At 37.1% G+C, this 22,791-nt stretch overlaps 1 protein-coding gene across 1 annotated transcript in view; it reads right to left on the minus strand.

Annotated features, from left to right (window-relative positions):
* LOC145686325 (protein phosphatase inhibitor 2-like) overlaps positions 1-22,791 on the minus strand; it is a 143,585-nt gene that overhangs the window by 18,515 nt on the left and 102,279 nt on the right. The window contains exon 3 of the mRNA XM_081759535.1: positions 19,705-19,799. Within this exon, the coding sequence (XP_081615661.1) occupies positions 19,705-19,799 (95 nt within the window). The remainder of the gene's footprint in view (positions 1-19,704; positions 19,800-22,791) is intronic.

The following is a 22,791-nucleotide window of genomic DNA, read 5'->3' on the forward strand; positions in this document are numbered from 1 at the left end:
GTTGTGTTTCTACATAATTTCCTTTTTTTTCAAATGACGGGATAATTTAAAAAACTTCTATTGTTGTAATATATATATGTCTTCAAAGGGAATCGATCTGAGGACCCCGTGAACTTAAGCCCACGGTGTAACCGATTACACCATCAAGTCCTGCTTGCAAGGAAAGCGCTACATTGAGTGATATGTCGAAATAGTCCAAGCACTTTACATCGCATTGTATTTTTCCTTGTTTTGTTTTTATTGTTTTCACTCTGTTTTTTTCGTAGAATGCACGAAAAACCAAATACATTTTTCGTCACGATGCCCAGGAATACTGTTTTAATTGATGAGCAAATAGAAGCTACTGGCGAAATGATATGGAGGCAATGTGTAGTATTATATTTTCATAGCAACAAGGTGCAAGATACTATCCCATGGAAATATTCATAAACTTTCTTGACAGAGAATATTTGCAGTTCGCAGATCGAAATCGAACCTAATGAAGGTCAAGGAGCAATCGGAATTTGAAGGCTGAGATCGTAGTTTCCTGAAGCTAGTGTTGTCAACGACTCGAGTGGCTCGGCTCAAGGCTGTTACCACCGAGCCAATCCAACAGCTCACCCAACCGAGCCCGCTCGAGCCCTCGACTCAGTTGGGCCGAAGAGAGCCAAGCCGATGGCTCATCTAAGTCAAGCCGAACCGAGTCCATAGCTCACCTGAGCTAAGCCAAACCGAGCCAATGGATCATGGTAACGGAGCCGGCTGACATCACTAAACAGTACAGCTGTAGATGCATATTTTACCAGAAGATAAAAATGAAATTGAAGATCAAATGTATTTATTTAATACCCACGAACTTGAAGAACAAAATCTTGAATTTATAGCTGAGAAGCTAGCTTTCTAATTTAAAGTCAAATATCCACGGCTTTATGTCGACCTGTTCAGGGACTACAGTGCAACTGGACAAAATTTATTATCTCAAAACGAGGACTAACATTTTCATCAAAGGAACTTCTAGACACAATCAAAATAGCCAACGAATATTTTCTTGAATGTAATGAAGAATTTATTCGCAAAGGAAAGACCATCATTAGAAAATTAACAGGCATAATAGAAAATGAATTTGTTAGCAACTGTGACCCGGGGTTTTTAATATTTTATCCCATTCAGAACATACATAAGAATAAATTAAAGAAACAAGCAACTGAAAAGTTCTTCCAAAAGAACATTTTAAAAGAAAATGAAGAAAGTGGTAAAGGGAGAGAATTAAAAGTTCACGAAGGAAATCTGATTGACAAACGCAAGTAGATTAAGCCAACTGGGAATACAATTTAAGGAAAAAAGAAAATGAAACCTTTGAGTTTTACGTCCTACGTTTATGCCGGTTAGGCTAAAGGAGACGGTGATGAGTAATAAATGAAATGAAGAAAGTGGGAAGAAACGGAAGAACTCCGAGGAAACCCACGCACACGGTGTTTGTCCACCACAAAATTCACTTGGCGGGGGCTGGGATTGAACTCGGGATCCTAAACACCAGAGATGAACGCTCTACCACTGAGCCACCGCGGCCTTTAAGCAAAAGAAAATAAAAGCGCATCACGGGGGAAAACTTGTCCAAATAGACTTTTCTTTTTATTTACATTTAAAAAGAAATACAATATATTTCCATGACGGAATAAAATTCCACTAATACAATATACATCTAAATTAGAAATATCAAAGACAGCTGAAAGTGAGGAGAAAACAGTAATTTCACATCAGGTTCCAAAGAGAATACAGAGAAGCAAGCGAGTAAGCAGACAACAGCGTTACTCCTCCTGTTCTGAGCGTGTGACAAAGGTGACGTCATTGCACGAGTAGGACGGAAACGAGTTCAGCGATGAACTTACCAAGGCAGTAACTACTGTATTTACGCCACGGAGTCCGAAACTCTATGTGCCTTTTATTTATACAAGATTATGCGCGATCAACATTATAACTGTTACATTTTTCATTCTCTGTTGCAAGAAAACAATTGACATAAGGATAGGACCTGTACTTAAACGCAAAATTACATAAATGGTCTGTTAGTTTTAGTTAGAACGATCCGTCAAGTGGAGGTGGGTAAGTTCTCAAACATTTTGATTGATTTGATTTTTAGTTTAGCGTCAAGTTCAGCAGCGAGGCTAAATGAGACGTGGACCTACTGATTAACGTGGAAATCGCTGAACTGTAACTTTCAAGTTAGAATAGAATAATATAGACATGTGAACTACTAAATATATTTTTGGTTCACTATACGTTTTCAGAAATATCCACTATTACAATGTCAGTAAATGTTAAGTAATTTATTGTAAATCTTTGTACTTTCATTTTTCCTCCTCCTTCCCAACGAAGGTTAAAAAATGTAATAATAAGAGGTTAAGAATTCGAAATATTACGTATATTTTTAGCGTATTACGAAATCATATTTAATCGATTCCGACAGGAACACAAATAGAAACGTCAAGAAGAGGTAAAACGAAAATTGTAGTCTGGTGAGATTCGAACTACCCTTGAGTGGTGCCTCGAAAATCTACAGTCGAATGTCTTAATCCACTTCTTTTAATCTACTTATTACTAGTTACTACTTAATTTTGTTCACTTTTTACTTGTTTAATTTGCTTTACCAGTAACCTAAAACGACAGGGACATGAGCACAGAAACATCGAGGAAAGAAGAATTTCAAAGGCTCTCCCACTGGGAATCGAACCCGGGAGCCCGTACACCAAAGTGGCAAGTGCAAGCCACTAGATCAGCGGGGAGGGCATTCACTCGACTATTGTAAGCAGTTACGATTGTAGTAAGCGTGTTTCATGTTACACCTTTCATTACAGTATGAAATTTACTTTGTATTACCTGAAGTTTAAGCCTATTTTGGCCTGGTGCAATATGTCTATTGAAATTGTTTTGTGTTAACTGTATTCTTTACTTTGACGAATGATATGTATTGTTTATATAGGCTCTATTACGTATTAGTTCATAAATATTAAGCAATTATCAGGATTATTTATGAGCTTTTATAAAAATTCACTGGTGCATGTGCAGTAGAAACAAAAAGATACACTTTACCGACATTATTCATACAAGTCAGAATTCAAATTTCTAACAGGTTGTCAAAATGCCTCGCTCTAAGGGCTGTGGAGAACTGTCTGTTGCTCTGCGAGGAGAAATCATAGACCGAGCAACAGTGGGACAAACTCTGCCTCACATCGCTAGGAATCTGGGCTGTGACAAGAAAACAGCCAAGAAATGGATTCAGACATAAAGAAGGTGGTGAATGGTTCAGGTCTCGGTCAAGAAGTGAAAGGCCTAAAGCGACAACTGCAGCTCAAGAGCAAACGTCAGTTACAGAAGCAATCAACAAACCTCTACGCCACGCGTCGATCCTTTTGGACAAAGCCATGGAATATAATTGTTCTCACGAAACAATAAGATTATTGGGGGATGATCTCCACTGTTCAAGACCCGCTAGGAAGACTCTTCTCACTGAAACGCAAAAGACCAGACGAATGGAATGGGCACAGGAGAACACAACCCAACCCCTGTGATATTGAGACTTAGTCATCTGGACCGACGAGAAAGTTTTCAAGTCTAACCAGCAAGGCAGAGTTATATTGTATAGACCACACGGAACCAGGGATGCTGAACAAAATATCAGTACTTCTTGTTCAGAACGAATATTAGCACACTTTTTTGGATACATGATGGCTGCTGGTCCTGTAGATTTGGTTACAGTGCCCGAGAGAATGAACAGCACTGTTTACGTTAATATCTTCGAAAATACATTGTTACCGTCCTTAGAAAGGAACTTCCCCGAACAGGAAGAATATATATTTATGCATGACAACAGTGTTGTTTGCACTTCCCGGCAAACACGAGAGTGGCTAAGTGAACATCCGGAGTTAATTTGTATAGAGTGGACCCCTCTATCCTCAGACTTGAACCCAATTGAACATTTGTGGGCCTAGATGGTGCAAGAATGGAAAGAGAGAAGTGACAACAGAGGCAAAACGTTTCTTCAGAATCAAGTTACGGAACTATGGCAACACTTACTTGACACACCGTCATATTGCTCGAGACTTGTATCTAGTATTCCCTCCAGACTTCAAGAAGTTATTGACTCTGGAGGTGACTACATGAAGTACTAATGTGTTATTTTTGTGTAAACATTTATTTTTCATTTATTTGTTATATTTTTCTCGAGAGCAAGACATTCGTTCTTCATTCATTTCTTTTGTTTGTTTACTTATTAGTTCGTTAAAACGTAAAGGAAGAGTAGCATATCTTCAATAAGTATTTGTAAATTTACTTGGAACGTTTCTAAGAACACATTTATGTCTTTTTCTTACTCGTATATCATGCCCAATATTACTTTCATTTCAGTTCATTAATTACTTTATTTCACATCTTGGATAAAAGTATTCTTGTATTTTTAATGATGTTTTCCCTTTTGGTTGTTTAATTTCTAGATACAAGTACTATCTTAATTCGAATGAATAAAGCTCATTTTGTGTATTGTCACTTCTTTAATAGCTGAGTTCGAATTCAAGAACAATGTAGTGTGATTTACATTCTTTATTCTTCGTATAGTATAGTACTGCCAATATTAAGTATCATTTTTCATGAGTCCAGTTGATTAGTGAGAACTTGAACGAACTTTAAACTGATAATTCTTTACGCAATAACAACAGTAAAATACATTTAAGCTGTTCCTTATACTTCACAGCAATGAAACCAATGTTTTGTATTGGTTAAAAAATAAAGGAAACCAGAAGTTTCCTAAGAAGACCTATCCTTCCATACAAAACATAGGCCTAAAGTAAAGTGAGGCAATACATTACTAAAATATTTTAATATTTCAAATTATTAACCTCCTCTTGTTACACCTTTCAGGCTTAGTTGAGAAAAAAGAGGGAAAATGAAAGTACAAAGATTTACAATAAATTACTTAACATTTACTGACATTGTAATAGTGGATATTTCTGAAAACGTATAATGATCCAAAAATATATTTAGTAGGTCACATGTCTATATTATTCGATTCTAACTTGAAAGTTACAGTTCAGGCAGTGATGTATCGAAGAGTCATGAGGTTGAGGGGTTGTAACCCCTCCCATTGAAACTTGTATATTCTATTGAAATAAAAATTGTTTAAGTTTTAATCTTGGAAAATCAACAAGCACCGTGTGTGGAGGACGGTTAATTTATACTACCATTACTTTACGGTTACTTTCAAGTGCAATGCGAAAAAAAATATAGTTTTAATCCCACACAAAATTGTAACTTACAGGATAACTTTTACATGATTAGTATTATAAGTTTTTTTTGTTTCTATTATAATTCTGTATAAGTTATGATACTACTATTTCAAAATGCAGAACGAGAAAGGAGTCTAATATTTTATTTGTTACGAAAACCTTTTAATCAGTGATAATTTCAGGGAGTAATCTGAGGAAGAATTTGAGACCCTTCTCAAGCTAAGAAATTTCGGCCTTCGGGACCTATCTTCGATCATGCTTAATGTGGATTACCAGTGAGTAAACCCACCACCCCTATTAAAAATTCCCCCGAGGATAATTTTCTCAAATCACCACTGTTTATAATTAGTTTTTCGTTACAAATCAGCGGATAATAATAAGGTAGTAAACATACTTTCTATTTTGTTTTCAGCTATGGATTTTAGTTTTGCAATTGATATATTGTTCCATCTTAACTGAATTTGAAACAAAAGAAGTTTCCAATGGGTTACTCAAATAAATGTTTTCCGCCTCCAAATGAAAATAGGAAAACACTTAGAGAAACTTATTAACCGGTTTTAACCCACAAACATATGATTGACAGAGTATCGACCTAAACCACTCGACCATTTTGCATGCTTTTGCAGGCTTTCTTTTAACTTTTGTGAAAGAAGTTTACTGTTCCATACTCGCTTTTGTTTATTGCGATACGACTATGAGTTCTCAGTGAATATTTGGACGTCACAGCTCTTGCAACATATAAAAGTGTTTGTAGAATAAATCACATTCAATTTTACGTCTTAATAACATACGCAAATCAGGTTGAATTCACGAAATGTTTGAGGTTGGAGTAAGCGTAAATGTTTTCATACTTGTACAAACCTGCTTACCGTTGGGATTTACTTCTGTGAAATTTGGTCCATGAAGTTATACAAAAACGGTAAAATAAGGAACGTTAACATTCTTACAGTGAGAACAGATTTCAATTCCCGGTGGGACTTAGCGTACGCGCGCCTTTATCGTGGGAGACCCGGGTTCGATTCCCGGTGGGAGCTCATGTGTTTCGTATTCCATGTTAATCAGTAGGTCCACGTCTCCTATAGCCACGCTGTTGACCGGGCAGTTAAACTCAAAATCACAATCACCACCACACGGCGGGAGTTTACATGGTTCGGGTTTTACGTTAATCAATATGTCTACGTCATATACGGTCTTGCTGTTGAAAGAGACGTTAAACTCCAAATCAACTCAACTCATTAAGATCAGAGTTCTGAGTTTAATACCAACTTCAAACCATACGTTCAAAATAAAAATTGAAATAAAATGAAATCATTAAGTTTAACGTCCCATGGTTATGCCGGTTAGGCTAAACGAGAAGGTGATAATGAGAAATGAGTGAAATGGTGGAATGAAGAAAGTGAAAGGAAACGGGAGAACCCCGAGAAAACCCACGAGCACGGCATTTGTCCACCACAAAGTCCAAACGGCGCGAGCTGGGATCGAATTAGGGACCCAAAGCACCGGAGGTGAACGCTCTACCACTGAGCCACCGCGCCCCCCAAAATGAAAATTATTCATGTTTCTGATACCTATATATATGGAGAGAGAGAGAGAATAAATATGGTTGTATTTTTCATAGAGCCGAAGTGGTTTAGTGGTAGAGCGTTTACCTCTGGTGCATGGGGTCCTTGGTTCGATCCCAGCTTGCACAAAGTCAGATTTGTGGTGAAGAAACACCGTGTGCGTTCGTTTCTTCAGGATTCTCCTGTTTCCTCCTACCTACATCGTTGCACAATTTTCATTCATTTCTCATCATCACAGTCTCCTTTACCTAGCCGACATAAGCATGGGACGTCAAACTTAATTTAATTTCATTTCATTGAAAAAATTACTATAATTCATAATCTGCATCTTTATAAAGCAACTTATACAATCATATGCAGGTATAATGCTTTAAATTGAATTAAATCGCAATTGCAGTAATCTGCAATATTTTAGGTTTCTCATTTATTTACATTAAATGTTCAGTTATTTGATACTTTATAACAAGAATAGTAACTGCTATATAAGACAATTATATACTTGTGGCGTGGGAGACCCTGGTTTGATTCCAACGGGAGCTCATGTGTTTCGATTTCTAAGTTAATCAGTAGGTCCCGTCTCATATAGCCTCGCTGCTTAAAAGGACGCTAAACTCAAAATCAACTCAACTCAATAATTATCTATACATTGAATTTAATAATAAGGAGGGAGACCTTGAAGGAGGGAGGCCGAATAAAGAGGGAGACCTTAAAATTTAAAACGTAGGGTCAGCGTGAGTCAGAGAGGTCACGGTGGGTGGTGTGTCACAGTGAGCCACGTCCTGTTGACCCACGACCCACTGACCTACTCACAAATTTTGACCCAATTGACTCACTCCATCTCTGGACTGTACACACAGATAAAGCACACATATGTAACCTGACCTTACTTGGCCTTCACTAATTTAAGATAATCTACAAAAAATGAAAGAAAGCAATTTCAAACGCAAAAATATAGAAATGTATTTTCAACGGAACAAACAAAACGTATCAGCCCAGATTTGAACCTGGGTTTTTCCACTCAGTAAGCAGACGTCTTACCGACTTACCCACGGCATATCTTCCGATTTCTGGTTTTGAAACATTATTTACACTCCTTGTGTTACGTAACAACGCTACAAGATGTCCTTACTGTTGTGTTAACACGCGTTCCGTAAATTTACGAAGTCGCTCTTTTAATCCTCAAGATATATATATATATATATATATATATATAGAAAGAGAGAGAGAGAGAGATAGATAGATAGATATAGATATATAGATAGATAGATAGATATGTTGGTGCACCAGTAAGCTCTCAAGAGTACAGATTAATTTATTCTTAATTTTAATCTACAGAACAAATGCTTTTTATGAAAGCAAGGGGACTGATACCCATAGATGGCTAAGTGAGGTAAATAAAATTTAAACTTCAAATGGAACTGGGGTGGCTCACCGACAATGGCTGATTTAACACGTTTGATAACAGCGCGGGTAATAGCTGATTTATAAACGCAGTAGATAGAGCCTGTGTAGGTAAGTGGATACCGCGTGAGACTGTCATTCTAAGGGTCTGAGATTCGAGTCTCGGCCTAGACTGAGTTAAAATTTTTTCAAGGAATTAAACACTATAAATGATGTTCGCGTTTGATACTGAAAGAGATTTATCCTATGAAGGGATACCAAGATGGGGGCAGGGGGAAAGACGTACACTGTTTATCCTTAAGTGTTAAAATTTAATTTATTCCCATGTCTTTTGCTCTTTCCTTTCCGTTTCCTTTTTTTCTCATTTTGTTTAGCTTTCCGTACTTTTTCGGTTTCTGCATGAAGCGTATTATTCTTTTCGTTTTCTTTGCATTAATTCCTATCTCTCTGAACTTAATGTGAATGGAATTTCTGCAGATTTATCTCGTGGTTGTTTCTCTAAATGATGCTCTCAGATAGTAATACTTTTTCCTCCAAGTGGAGGAATATGCTGGCATGTTATGTTTTCGGGCACGTATTTGCTGTCATGTTGGTTGTCCAACTATCAGACATCGAGTGAAACTATTCTGCTACTGGAAAAAGCTATCATTTCTTATGTATCCAACCTCCAGTTATTACTGTCGCTGACTGTACCAATAATAATGATATGTGACTAAAGGAGAGAAAAAACATTATACATGTGCGAACAACAGGGTACCTGGGATCAGGCACCCTTCAGAAAATAATAATTAACATTTCTGTTTCATTTATAAGTAGTACAAATCGCTGGCATGTATACTCATGTCCAAAATTATTGTCGCATGTCTATAAATATGTTGTTGTAAGAATATAATTTGATAACGAATTCGCCCGGTATTTCTTACAATGTTAGTGTGTATAATCGGCAGACATGTATGTAACAAATTTCATGTCAAAAGTGCAGTAAATAAGAACAATAAAACGAAAAAAAAAAACTTTCTCGTCCATTTAGCAACATTTTGTTTTACTCATTTTAATTTCTTTCTCTATGAAATTTACCATAAATATACGTTTCCCGATTATACACATACTATGGGTATTAAAAGTACCCTACAAAATCATTATCAAATTATATTCTTAGAACAACAGAGTTATAGATATGCGACAATCATTTTGGTCATGAGAGTACCTAATAAAAATTTAACACGAATTTCGGATAGGAAATGAGATAATGATTATACAATTCATCTATTGGATGACCATTTTGTTTTAAAGGTAGTAAATTTGCTATCAAAGACAGCAAATTCGAACTATTAATTCAATAGTAAGTAAATAATGTCTAATAATGATTTTCGGGATAGTTTACCATCAAATAGCTGCACTCATCGTTTTCCTAACTTTGATTTCATTCTAATGGTCAAGTTCACAATGCGATATAGAGCTTAATTATGCTAAGGAAAGTAGCAGCAATAGGCTTGGTGAACTGACAAGCAAGTTGAAGCATGTTTCTCCCCATGATATGTTTCGAATGTGCGTGACATAGCGGAGATAAATTTAAGCGAACATTATAACGTTAGGTTCCATAATTGGAGCCGAATTCAAATCATCAATAACTATATTTCAACTCTTTATGAGTCTCAAATCAGCTTTTTGCAACTTCCCTAAATCTTTGGGTAGCAAAGTATGAAATCAAAATCTGCAGGTGTACAATCTATGCTACTATTATAAGAGTAGATGAGAAAGTATTGCGCGGTTCTTTTCATTTTGTATGGTTATCGTGACACATCAGACGTATGAGTAGATTTATCCTTCCAATGTAAACGTTCCACATTTCCATTTAGTTTCTGAGTTGTATGGAATAGTTAAAATATGTGCTATTTTATGTTCCATACAATATTTCCTCCACCGTTCAGACATGGGCCTTATCAGAAACAATCTGATTAGGATATTTTTTTAATTTTATTTATTGAACAAATTCCAGATGCAGCATAACTTTGTCATTTTACACAGGGAAATGTTAACAAAAGAAAGAAAAAAAAAAACAAGACAACAATAACAACATAGAACAGTGTCAAAAAAAGAGTGTAAAATTATTATTATTCCATCAAAACTCGTTTAATTGCTCTTTCAAACACCGGGTAACTTGAAAAAATGTCCATATCAGTTGTTACTTGATTATAACAGTTTGGTATTCTGTAAAAAAGAGACCTCTGTATAATTGCCAACCTAGGACGGGCAAGATGGAATAGGTGGGTATTCCGGGTGATGCGGGAAGGGACATGTAAGGATAGTTCCTGAAGTAATATTTCCGATCTTAAGTTTCCATAACCATTTTATGAAGATATTTCAGGTCAAGATAATTCTGCGTACTTTCGGAGTCTGGATATTAAGGTATCGCAAGAGTTCCTTCTTAGATAACATTCGAAGTGCAAGAACACGAAAACGGACTATAGCGGTAAAGAAATTAAGAATAGAATCAAGTCAGGAGAGACGCGTAGGTGTTGCCATGGCTCATATGGGAGAGCAGTATTTGATCTTGGGTGCAAAAAGTTGCTAATGACGAAACAGTGCGTAATTCAGTAAATCGATACAGAAGTCCCAACATGCGCATTGAGTTCTTAAATATTAAGAAGATGTGGTCAGAAAATGTGAGTTTTGAATCAAAGATGACACTAAGATCATTATGACTAGCAGAATGTATGATAGGGAAATCATTGACATGGTATGTGGAGGGAACAGGAGACCTTTTCAAAGTAATAGTAATACTGTCACATTTCTTACTGTTGAGTTTCAAATGCCACATTTCACACCAGCCTATAAGGTAATTTATGTCTTCCTGTAGAGCAATTGTGTCATGGAGATACGATGGTATAACTTACAATCGTCAGCAAAAAGCAGATCAGTAGGCTGAGCTGCTAAGTGCGTGTAGAGATCATCCATATACAGGACAAATAGTAGAGGCTAGAGTACACTTCCCTGAGGCATCCCTGAGATCACGGGTTCGGGGTTAGAAGTCGTCCCTGAAAGAACAACTCTCTGTTTACGGTCCTTCAAGTAGCTGGTGATTAAAGAGAGACCTTCGAGAGATCAAAGTAGATAACATCTAATTGAGTATTGCTATTCATACATTTGACTGCACAGGAAAGAAGAGTATTTAAGTTTGTGAGACTAGAGCTTCTCGGTAGAAAGCCGTGCTGAGACCTGTGGATGTAAGGTGAGGTGAATTTAAGTAGCCTGTCTTTGATTATTTTTTCGCAGATAATTGATATTAAAGAAAGAATATATATTGGTCTATAGGAGGATACATGATCTTTAAGTGCTGATTTATATATTGGGGTCACGTGAGCTAGTTTCCAACTGGTGAGAATACCCTTCCTTGAAGCATCTATTGAATAAGACAGATAGAAGAACCGCAGTAACCGAAGCAGTTTTGACGAGAAAGAGAGGACTAATGTTATCAGGTCCAAGTGATCTATGTGGGGATAGCGATTGCAAGAGAGCCAGAACTTCGCCCGAGGTGGTAGAGAGGTTGGATAAGGTATCCGAACAGATAGGGTGGAGAGGGGGAAGATGGGTTGTAGAGAGAAGGGAAGTAAATGTTTTGCAGAAGTAGTTATTAAAGAGGTCGGGTCTTTGATATGAGACTAAATAGAAATATTCTTTATTTATGGAAAATTTCTGTTACTGTAGCAGTTTTTAGTGGTAAATAACATACAAACCGACTGTAAACATCAATTACCCACAAAATAAAATAGTATCGGTAGCTACAAAGGAGTTTTCCTACCGAATCTATACATAATTTTTGGTATGGTTTATCGGCCTGAATGTGATCTTCTCGTGTGATTATTTGATTGGAAAACTTTGAATAAACAATTCATATATTTTTTTTATATATATATTGTGTACACACTTCTCTTTGTTATCGCCAAGGTTCCTACTAATTTCATACACTTATTTATGCCAAAATACTCTGCATTATTGATACATGCTACCACCTTATCAACAACAACAACAAAAAAAAAAAAAAAAAAAAAAAGGGGGGGATAACAAGTAACCAAGGCATTAATTTACTTTTCCTAACAAAAAATAAATTATCAATCAATTCTGTATTTTCGAATAACGGGGTAACATGAAGTTTCATATTTTAATTGCTGACAGTAAGGGTCTAAAGATTACAAATCAACAATTTCTTGATGCTCAAACCAGATTTTGAACTCATACAATGCAAAATTTATTCGATAATAATCCAAATCATCAGAAATTTCTGGGGTGTCTACATATTAATAGCGGTATCTGTGAACAAAAACTTCAGATCCAAATTGAAAGTGACTGTTTGTGCCTCTTAATCTCCTGAACCACCCGACCGATCTCGATCAATTTTTTTTACGTAGATGCAGTTCTGGCCTGGGAGTATTTCTAGCTATTCACTTTGACGGTAGAACTTAGGGGAGGGGAAAATATAAAAGAATAAACAAGACTTAGTAACTCTTGAACCAAACGACCAATCTTGATTAAATTTTCCACATAGATGACGTTCGTGTCTGGGATGGATTTTATCATTTCACTTTGGCGGAACAACGTAAGGATGGGGAGAAGGAGGCTGTAAGTTTCTTGAGGTGAGTGATTCACTACATTCCATTTCACATCTATGTCGCTACTTCGAGTTAAATGACCCTCGTATATTATAGTTTTATTACAATAATGTTCATATTTGTGCTATTTTGATAAATATTCTGTGAATGTGTTAATGTGATCAATGATATATTTCTTTTTCCTTGACGAAATAATGTACGGATACATGTCTACGAGGGCAACATGTGCCATCGGAAAAGCTTCAATTCCTCGAAGATGTAAATCCCAATAATTTTTCTATCATTTTCCGCGGGCTCAGTACGACGTCACAGACTATTCACCGTTTAACGTATATTCGAAGTCGAAACTATCGATATCAAGTACAACTACACAAACTAGGCGATTTACCTTCGTAATTTATTTAATATACGTAAATAAGAAACCAACTACAACGTATATTTCCTAATTTAAAATAGAATATTAAAACTATCAAGTAGAAAAGAAAAGTGAATAAACGCTAACATGAAATAGAGCCTCATTCCCTTCTCTCTCTCTTTTTCTCTCTTTGAGTACTTTTGCGATGTCGCTACCGGTCCGTTGCGCGACTAACAAAATGAAATCCTATAAAAGTCGACCCAGTAGTTGCGCCGTTCACAATGAACGTAAACCTAAAGTAGGACAGTACGAATTATCTTTGTACATAACAGTTCTCGAAACATTCATTTCACAGCTTTCATTAGATAAGCAAATAGTAAAATTGACACAAACTGCTACGGAATGAGAGCCCTTGAGTGCCAATTACACTTTGTGCTTCATTCTCTATTTACTAGCTACAAATTTGCCAATCACTACGTAACATCAAAATGAAAAAGCTATTATATTTGCTATGTCTGTTACCGCAAACTAAAATGTAATTTTTGCGTTGCCTTTCCTCAACCGATAGGGAATGACGCCCTGTATTAGGAATAACATAATTAGTTATGAATTTCCTTCTGTTTTCAAATGATAAGAATGAAATTTTTCTGCTAACTGATGAGGCAATATAATTAAATTTAACATAAAAATAAATAAACACTGTCAATAATAATTAATAAACTGCTACAGCTCAGCTCACGAATCTCTGCCGCGATTGGCGCCAACGAAGAACTTCCTCCAAGACATACTATTGAAGTAACTTAAGTATTATATAGCATAATACTTAAGTTAATTCAATAGTATCTGTCTGGGAGGAAATTTCTCGTTGGCGTCAATCGCGGCACAGATTCGTGAGCTAAATTATAACCATTAAAATTGCAACACCCAGAAGGAGTTATCGGAAGAGCAAGAAATTTGCACACTATGTAGGGGATGATCGTAGAAGGAAATGATAAAGTGGTCAACGCCGTCGTGTGTCAGATACCTCGAGCAGGCCAGAGAGGCGCAGAAGAGCAGTGAATGTGCGTGGTCGTGAGTGTAGTGTGTCAAAAGCGGTCAGCAGTGCCTCGTCGTCGAATACGGCAGTGCTTCCAGCAGGTTTCCCAGTTCGATCGGGGCCGAATTGTTGCATACCGTGATTGTGGTTTATTATACCGATAGATCGGTGCCAGAGTAGAACGGAATGCACCTACCGTGGAAAAAGTGGGTACAGGAAGGCACAGCAGAGCGACGTAGAAATTCCAATGTCTGCATCAAACGACGGACCACGAGGATATATACCAGGTACGCATAGCCGCAACAGATCGCACGACCACATTAAGACGAAGGCGCAGGAACTAGGGGGCGATTTTTACAACGTCCCGTGTCCCCATGCACCGTGCTTCGTCGTTTGGCGGAGCTGGGACTATTTTCTCGGCGATCATTGCTTCGGATTCCTCTGCGGGTACAACAGGCGTGTGCGCCAGATATGATGCGAATATCATCATGCATGGATTGAGGAATGTAATGCTGTACTCTTCTCCGGCGAATCGTGCTTCTGTCTAGAGCATAACGATGAACGACGAGGCTTCTTGACACCTGCATCATATATCGTCACACAGGCCTTTCACTGGACATTATGATATGGGATGCCGTCGTCGTCTAAGCATTCCAGAGAACAGCCAATGGTACACCACAGAGGTGCTCACCCATATTGCTGTCGATTAATTCATGGACTGCATCATGTCACTTTACAACAGGATAATGCACGACCCCATGTTGGAAGAAATGTCCTCGCATTCCTGGAAGCTAACCACGTGCCCTGCTTCCGTGACCCGCATGTTCGCCTGATCTCTCACCAACTAAGCATGTCTGGTCCATGGTGGGTCACCGGCTGACTCAACACAGGTTTCCTCCACCTAATGTTGAGGAGATTTGGCACCGAGTGAAAGCCGCTTGGGACGCCATACCTTAAGCAGACATTGATGGGCTCATTCTCTCCATACCTCGTCCGTGGAGGTTCTACACGCTACTAGCTCCTGGAGGTTCTGCTACCCCTGCTGCTCATGGCACATGTCACATCGCCAACTTGTAAGTGTAATCATTTTCTTCTCTTATTATTACCTCTTTGTCAAGTTTCTCATTTCTACCTCATCTCCTTCTAGGTGTTACAATTTTAATGGCGAACACTTTAATTGACCCGAAGAACAAACCACTTACGCTTTTGTTTTTTTTTTTTTTTTTTTAATGGAAAGTGCATAAGATTTGTGAACTGGAGTACCTCTACGGAAGGATTTTTGGAAATTCGATGGGGAAGAAGGGAAACTTGGGATCTAAAATTCAGTATGTTTGCAGGCTTATTAGGTACGGGGCTCTACAGTTGGGTGGAGATAACTAACTAACTCTATGGCCTATGGAACCCGGAGGTTCAATGCCGCGTTCACAAAAGCTCTCCACTGACTTCTATCCTTAGCTAACTGCATCCAGTTTCTACTTTGTATTCCAATCTCTGCGAGATCCATCTTAATATTGTCCTCCCATCTGCGCCTAGGTCTTCCTAATGGTCGTTTCCCGATGGGTCTTCCAATCAAGACTTTGAAAGCGTTTCTACTTTCTTCCATTCTAGCTATATGACCTGCCCACCTAAGCCTCCTAGACTTGACGACCCTAACAACGTTGGGTAAACCGTATAAATTATGTAGTTCCTCGTTATGAAGTTTCCGCCATTCCCCATTCCCGTTCCTCTTGGGTTCGAATACTCGTCTCAGGATCTTATTCTCAAATACTTTCAGTCTATGTTCTTCCCTCAGAGTAAGCGACCATGTTTCGCAACCATAAAGAATAACAGGCATGATTATGGTTTTGTATATTTTAAGGTTCAAATTCCTCGACAGAATTCGCGACAAGAGATTTTGAACCGAATAGTAACATGAATTCCCCGCCTCTAGTCGACATTTAATTTCTCCGTGAATATGACTTTCCTCTGTTAATATTGATCCTAGATATTTGAAACTATCCACTTTATCAAAAGTATTATTTAATATTTTAACGCATCCATAATTTGCTGTATTACGGTCCCGACACACTTCCGTGTATTTAGTTTTCTCTGCATTTATTTCTAAACCCATGTCCCTGCTAGCGTTTAATAACATCTCTGCATTGCTTTCTATTGTTCTCCTATCATCCCCTATTAAATTTACATCATCAGCATATGCTATAACCTGGTGAATACCGTTCAACTCTAGGCCCTGGTTGCTATCTTTGATTTTCCTTATAGCGTATTCCATCCAGAACAAAGTTAAATAATAATGGCGACAACGCATCTCCTTGTTTCAGGCCATTTTCGACGTGAAAGCTCGTGAACAAAAATTTTCCTACCCAGACTTTACTTTCGGATTCATTTAAACATATCTTTATTAATCTAATCAGCTTTCTCGGTATTCCAAGTTCTGTAAGAACGTTGTATAATGTTTCACTCCTAACCGTGTCGTACGCCTTTCTAAAATCAATAAATAGTTGATGTACCGGGGTATTGTATTCCCACTTTTTTCGAGTATTTGGGAAATGGTAAATATTTGGTCGATAGTTAATCGATTTAGTCTAAATCCGCACTGATAATCTCCAATAATTTCATCTGCGTATGGGGTCAGTCTTGCTAATAGAATATTTGAAAGGATTTTATAGGATGTTGACAGAAGAGAAATGCCTCGATTATTATTACAGTCAGTTTTGTCGACTTTCTTGTGAATTGGAACAATGATTGATTCTTTCCACTCTTTTGGCAATCATTATAATAAAATGTTCCTATCTGGTGATCCCGGAAAGTAAGAGACATGAAACTTTGTATTTGAACTGGAAATCGGTATAGATGCAGGTTTTTGAAATGCGAAGCCGTAGGCCGAGCATACATGGGGTCTGGGGAGCGAAGCCCCCAGCCAGCCGAATGCTAATAGAATATACAAAATCAAACATATGTAATCTTATATTTTTCCAGAAAATTTTAAGAATTCCCTGACTCTTCCAAGAGATTTGGAATTGCCTGACGTTTCCGGGTTTTCAAGGTGCGCAACAACCATGAGGACTGTTTTAATCTCGTAATTTTGAATGAGACTAATAAAACGGATCTTTGTTCGCAAATATAGTGAATTTTATTGTTTAATGTATTTTGGATAAGAGTATATCAATAAATCGTCTTTGTTCTAAGTCCAATCGCTTCAATTGTGATGTTTTCCATAACTGGCAAACTAAGTCACTTTTTTGAGTAGCTCTGAGCACATTTTTCTGGAAATTTTCTTATGTATGTGTTCCTTGTAAGCAGATTTCTATCAGAGTGTTCCTAGAGGGTGGGAAACAGCAACCTGACAACGACTGAGATTTGACATGAAAATAGCTAAAACCTGAATTGAGCGTAAAGTTGAATGTGGTTTTGCGCTCAAACTCTCATATATTTCGAGCTAAACACAACTCACGCTTACTTTTTTGAAAGTGAGCTAATTTACGATAAAACCCATGAAAAACGAGTGCGCCCACGTGAAGTAGCTAACATGAGCGCGCTCATTAACAAATTTGAGCCTACATCTAACAGCATTTTGTGTTATACGAATCGTATTGTACTGTAAGTTATACTTCTCACATAATTGATTACATGTATGTGTACATGCCGCTAAAATAAATCTATGCAGTCACAATACTTCTGCTGTATAATAATGGTATTATGTTACAAAGAAGTACTTACACACCTTGTTTTATACCGACTATTTTTTCATATACCAACTGTTTATGAGTTTTAGATCTATTATTAATACATGTTATTTTTGTATTCCTGTATCCTATTCTATTTTCATTTTCAATAGAACGTGTGTTTTCACTCTTTCACATACAATTCCATTTATCTCTCAGGTCTTACTTGTAAGGGTCTATATAAATGGAAATCAATTTTGAGGTACTAGTTTTACTTTTATGTTTGAATTACTATAAATTTGTACATCTGGTAATTCTGTTATTCTTTCCAAAAGAAAGAGACATACTAGAAACATCTGAAGAACTATAAGAATCCAAAATCACGATCAGATATTGAATACTAAGTATTTGTCGCATACAATATTTTAAGAGCAATCTTAAGCACTTAATGAATTAGCATAGCCTTCAGAAAATAAAAATGAATATAATTGGCTGAACAGAAAATCCAATAGGCACATACACAGACAATTCACACAGAATTACTGACAACCAAACTTACCCAACTCGATGACCTATTATTTAGATTACGGGATTCTACAGAAATTGCAACCAAAATTATACCACCCATATACATGATAAGAAAACAACACCTATAAAAACTGATGAACAAAAACGAGTAGAACTCTTTCGGTTGAATTGAACTACGATTTTCCAGCTCTCTAGCCGTTAGGGAGGTTCTTCAGATCTGTTAAGCAGATACGATTCTAACTTATTTTAACAGGTATGCGCTATGTATACCTTTTAAAATAAGTTCGTATGTGTACAACATTCATCAATTAGACCTTAAGGAAGAACCAGACCTAAGGGGATCAGTATAGAGAGAATAAGGATGAACAAATTATTTTGTAGAAAAATGTATGCACCACTTTTAGTACAATGTTTAACCTAAAATGGCTGTCACAGAGGGAGGTTAAATTATACTTAATTTAACTTACTAACTTAAATGTCTTTGATTCTTAATCATAAGCAACTTGAATTTTAATGTGCCCTTCTATTCCTAAATTTCGGCACCTTACCCTCTATAGTGATTTGTGACTGTGACCCTCGAGGTTTCTGACGATTTCTGGGATCTACTGTTAAGCCTTCACGTCTCGAGTCTGCGAACCGATATGCGTACCGCAATATGATACTGTTCGTAAAAATGTTTCAATATGTCAAGATGTGAATGAGACATAATGAATTCCTGAGATACCATGGATTCCAGTTACTGCGAAGGTAATAATAATAATAATATTTTCAGCTTGGTATATCAACTCACTGTAAACAAAATGATCCAGTATTTCCAGAGTAATATTGCAAGACAGTGAAAAATAACTAGGAACATTTTGATGAACTTTCTCGGTCAAAACACATGACTTAAGTAAAAAGAACTTAGAAAATTAAAGATTAAAATTAAATAATAATTGAGAATATACTAAGGATAGACAACGATGTAACGTATCACTTTAAACATTATGACTCCAGCAAAATCAATAGTGAGAAGCACTTGACTCTGAAGGTTCTGAAGGTCAGCCTGATACTTGCTGTGCCTTAGCATAACTTACGATGAAACGTACGTCGATACGATCTTGTAAGTGAAGACAAAAGTATGAGTATCGTCTCACCCTATGCTAAAGAAATTCTCTTTTGAAATTTTCAACGGAAGTATAGGAAATGCTCACTTCATTATGCTTACTAAAACTACAGTTTTACCATAAAATGATCTTAACAAATAAATAAATAAATCAATAATCACACATTACATTGGTTATATCACTTACTCTTTTCTTCCGGCGTTAGATCTTCATCCTCCTCCTCCTCCTCTTCGTCCTTCTTCGTTAATGCTTTCGGCGGAAGGTTTGCTCCAAGTTGTATCCTACAGGAAAATACAATAGCAAATAAAAAAGAGATTTCTTAGCTGGTTCAAGAAGTATCCCCTTCATTAATTCAATATTCCAGAATGTAATGAGAACCGAATATTATTACGCCAGACTTGATACTTTTTACATTTAAAAAGTTTCGAAATCTGTAGCGTTTAAAATAAAGACATATCGTAGTGCCTTCCATTTCAATTCAGGCAGAGCATGTACAGTAAGGGACACTTCTGGATGGTACAGCCATATGGAGATTTACGGCTAAAATCCTCCACCAGATAGTCCGAAGCATTTGCCGGGAAGTATTGCAACCGAATTAACTTTAAAAGAAGGTGGGTGGCATAATCACCAGGTACTGAAAAATCCCCGTACACTTGGGCGAAATTCCCACTACCATCTACATCATTTCTCAAAATGAGATGAATCTCAGACGTGTAGTTCTTAGGGCGGACATATTAATTGATATTTGTCCTATTCGTGAAAATAAATTAAAACAAAAAATTGAAGTCCAATCCTGTTGCTGTTGGAATGAACACTCTTTCAGTCCTTTGATCTGAAATTACTTTGCAGAGTCTGAATAAATATTCTGTCACTCCAGGAGGGTGGAAAGAGCGAATCCCCCACCTTCAGTATGAAAACAAATACATTTAATCAAATGCTTAGTGAGAGTGAGCCCATTGGTATAGCGCTTTTATGATTTGAAGTTTTGCTACCAAGCCATCTTATGTCATAGCTGATGACATTGGAGAACGAGAGATGCAAATATGATGAAAGAGAGATACAGTCACATGCGCAAATTTAGAACTTGAGACAAAACGATCGGATAGCATCCATATTTTGTCGCAAATTTTGATTTTGTAAGTAGACATGTAAAAGCTCACCCGAACCTGAGAGCATCCCATTACCAATTGTTGAATTCAAGTGCAGAACTGAGTTGAGAGTATCAGATTACGGAGGGGGAGAAACATTTTAAGATATGGGAAACAAAGAATGAAAAAAAAAAAAAAAAGAAAGAAAGAAATGTCAACTGCCCGACAGGATTCGATTCATGAAACTCACGATTACCAAGCAACGACTCTACTCACTGATCCACGGAGCCACACAGAACGGTAGGCAGTCATACGTCAGACACAGAACGTTTGTTACCTACAAAACGTTTATGTGTAAGGGGGAAAGCTAAGGAAATTCCCCGTCTCTAGTTTTTCTTTCCCTGGCACTAACCTGATTACTGTTGTCCCAGCCTGGGAAGAATACTTTCCACTCCTGTAGAAATTTTCGTAGCAATTTTCATACATTTATAGCAACACAAAACATTTATCCATGGCTGTTCTTCACAATTATACTTACACAAAATAATTAATTCTAATTCTATTAATTCCAGTACCAAGAAAAAAGAAATACCGGATATGAAATTCTATATCTCGCCAATAGTCTTGCAGAAAATATCCAAATTTAATTTTTCTATTTGGAACAGGGGGGAGCATACCCGCAGGTTGCGCCATGAGATTTATTTTGTAGAGGGGACAGAAATTTACATTCAAAATGGCAAAATCGCACGTTTAAATATACCATAATTTTACTTTTAAGAACGCCAAATGCGAAGGAGAACGAATGTATTCTGTTTGACTTAAAAGAATAAAATTATAATTGAAGGTGCAAGTGAACCGAGACTGATGATGTTTAGGAAGAATGCATGCTACCAAGCAATGGCGTAGCCAGGAGATCTGGAACCTCCGACATTTGTAAAAGTTGTTAAAATAAGGCTTAAGACTGCGGTTTTATTAAAAAAAATTTCCGTGAGTGGATCCCCGGATTCCCTCCAAATGAACGTTTAGCTAGTGACCCCCCGAAATGAAATCCTGCTACCAAGTGATGTACTTTCCTATATGTGTGACATGTAAATCAATGTGAGATTTATTAGAGGAGGGGAAAATCTCGCTAAGAATTTAGGCACTCTTTTTCTGGTGGGGAGGAGGAGAATGATAAATGTGAGAGAAATTTCGCCCAAGCACTTGGAGGGATAGTTACCTATCGCCCATGAAGGAGTGGGGCTGCAATTTTTAAGTTGCCAAGAGCTAGCCAAGAGATTAAGTTCTTTCCCCTCCAGAAAATCAGTAGACAAAACATTGGTTACTAGTGCGTTAGTTAAGTTCTATTTGGAAGAACCGTCTGCTAAAAAGTACTGTAAAATAATGACACACAAAGCATAGCTAATATTCAAAAATGTAATAAACATGTGATATTTGTGTGAGAGAGAAAGAATTAAACTAGTATATAACAATGTCCCTCGGTTATAAATTTAAACAAAGAAATGCTTTCCGTTAGGTTTCTTAGATGAAAGGTTGGCGTACTTGACTTCTACGTAGCAGAGTTGGCGTGGGTCAATGAAAATTTGACCCACGGCCCACTGTGACCCACCACCCACCGTGATCCACTCTGATCCACCATGAGCAACTCTGATTCACCAAAATCCATCGTCATCAACTCTGAACACGATCCACGGCCTCTTCTGTACTGACTAAAGAGTTTACACTTGTAATAAAACAAGACTGAAATTGTCACTAATCGGAGTTTGAATTTCTAGTCAATCGCTCGAGCACCACTCTGTTACAATAACGGTGGATCTGCCTTTACGATATAAAATGGTAAAGTGTTTGTCAGTGAGGAAATTGAAACAGTTCGAGGTGGGGGGAAATTAGTGTGTGCCTAAAATATACTTGTACTAAGAGAGTATTCGTGCAAGTGTTAATTTCTGAACGCATTCTAAAAGGAACTTTTATTCGCAGGAAAATACCCCTGTACAATCTGGAAAAGGTTATGATTTCTCAGTTCACAGTATTTTTCTCACAAAAGATTTTAAAAAATCAGTTTTTCATAGTGTATAAAGGTGCTAGGTTACCCTACGTGAGAGCTTCTACATAAAGTATGCTCATAATTGTAATTTGTGTAATCACTAAACACCACGTTAAATTTAAGTTACAAATATGCATAATT

The sequence above is a fragment of the Thermobia domestica genome, chromosome 5 (assembly GCF_964235325.1).
Source record: "Thermobia domestica chromosome 5, izTheDome1.hap1.1, whole genome shotgun sequence".
NCBI classification, from domain to species: Eukaryota; Metazoa; Arthropoda; class Insecta; order Zygentoma; family Lepismatidae; genus Thermobia; species Thermobia domestica.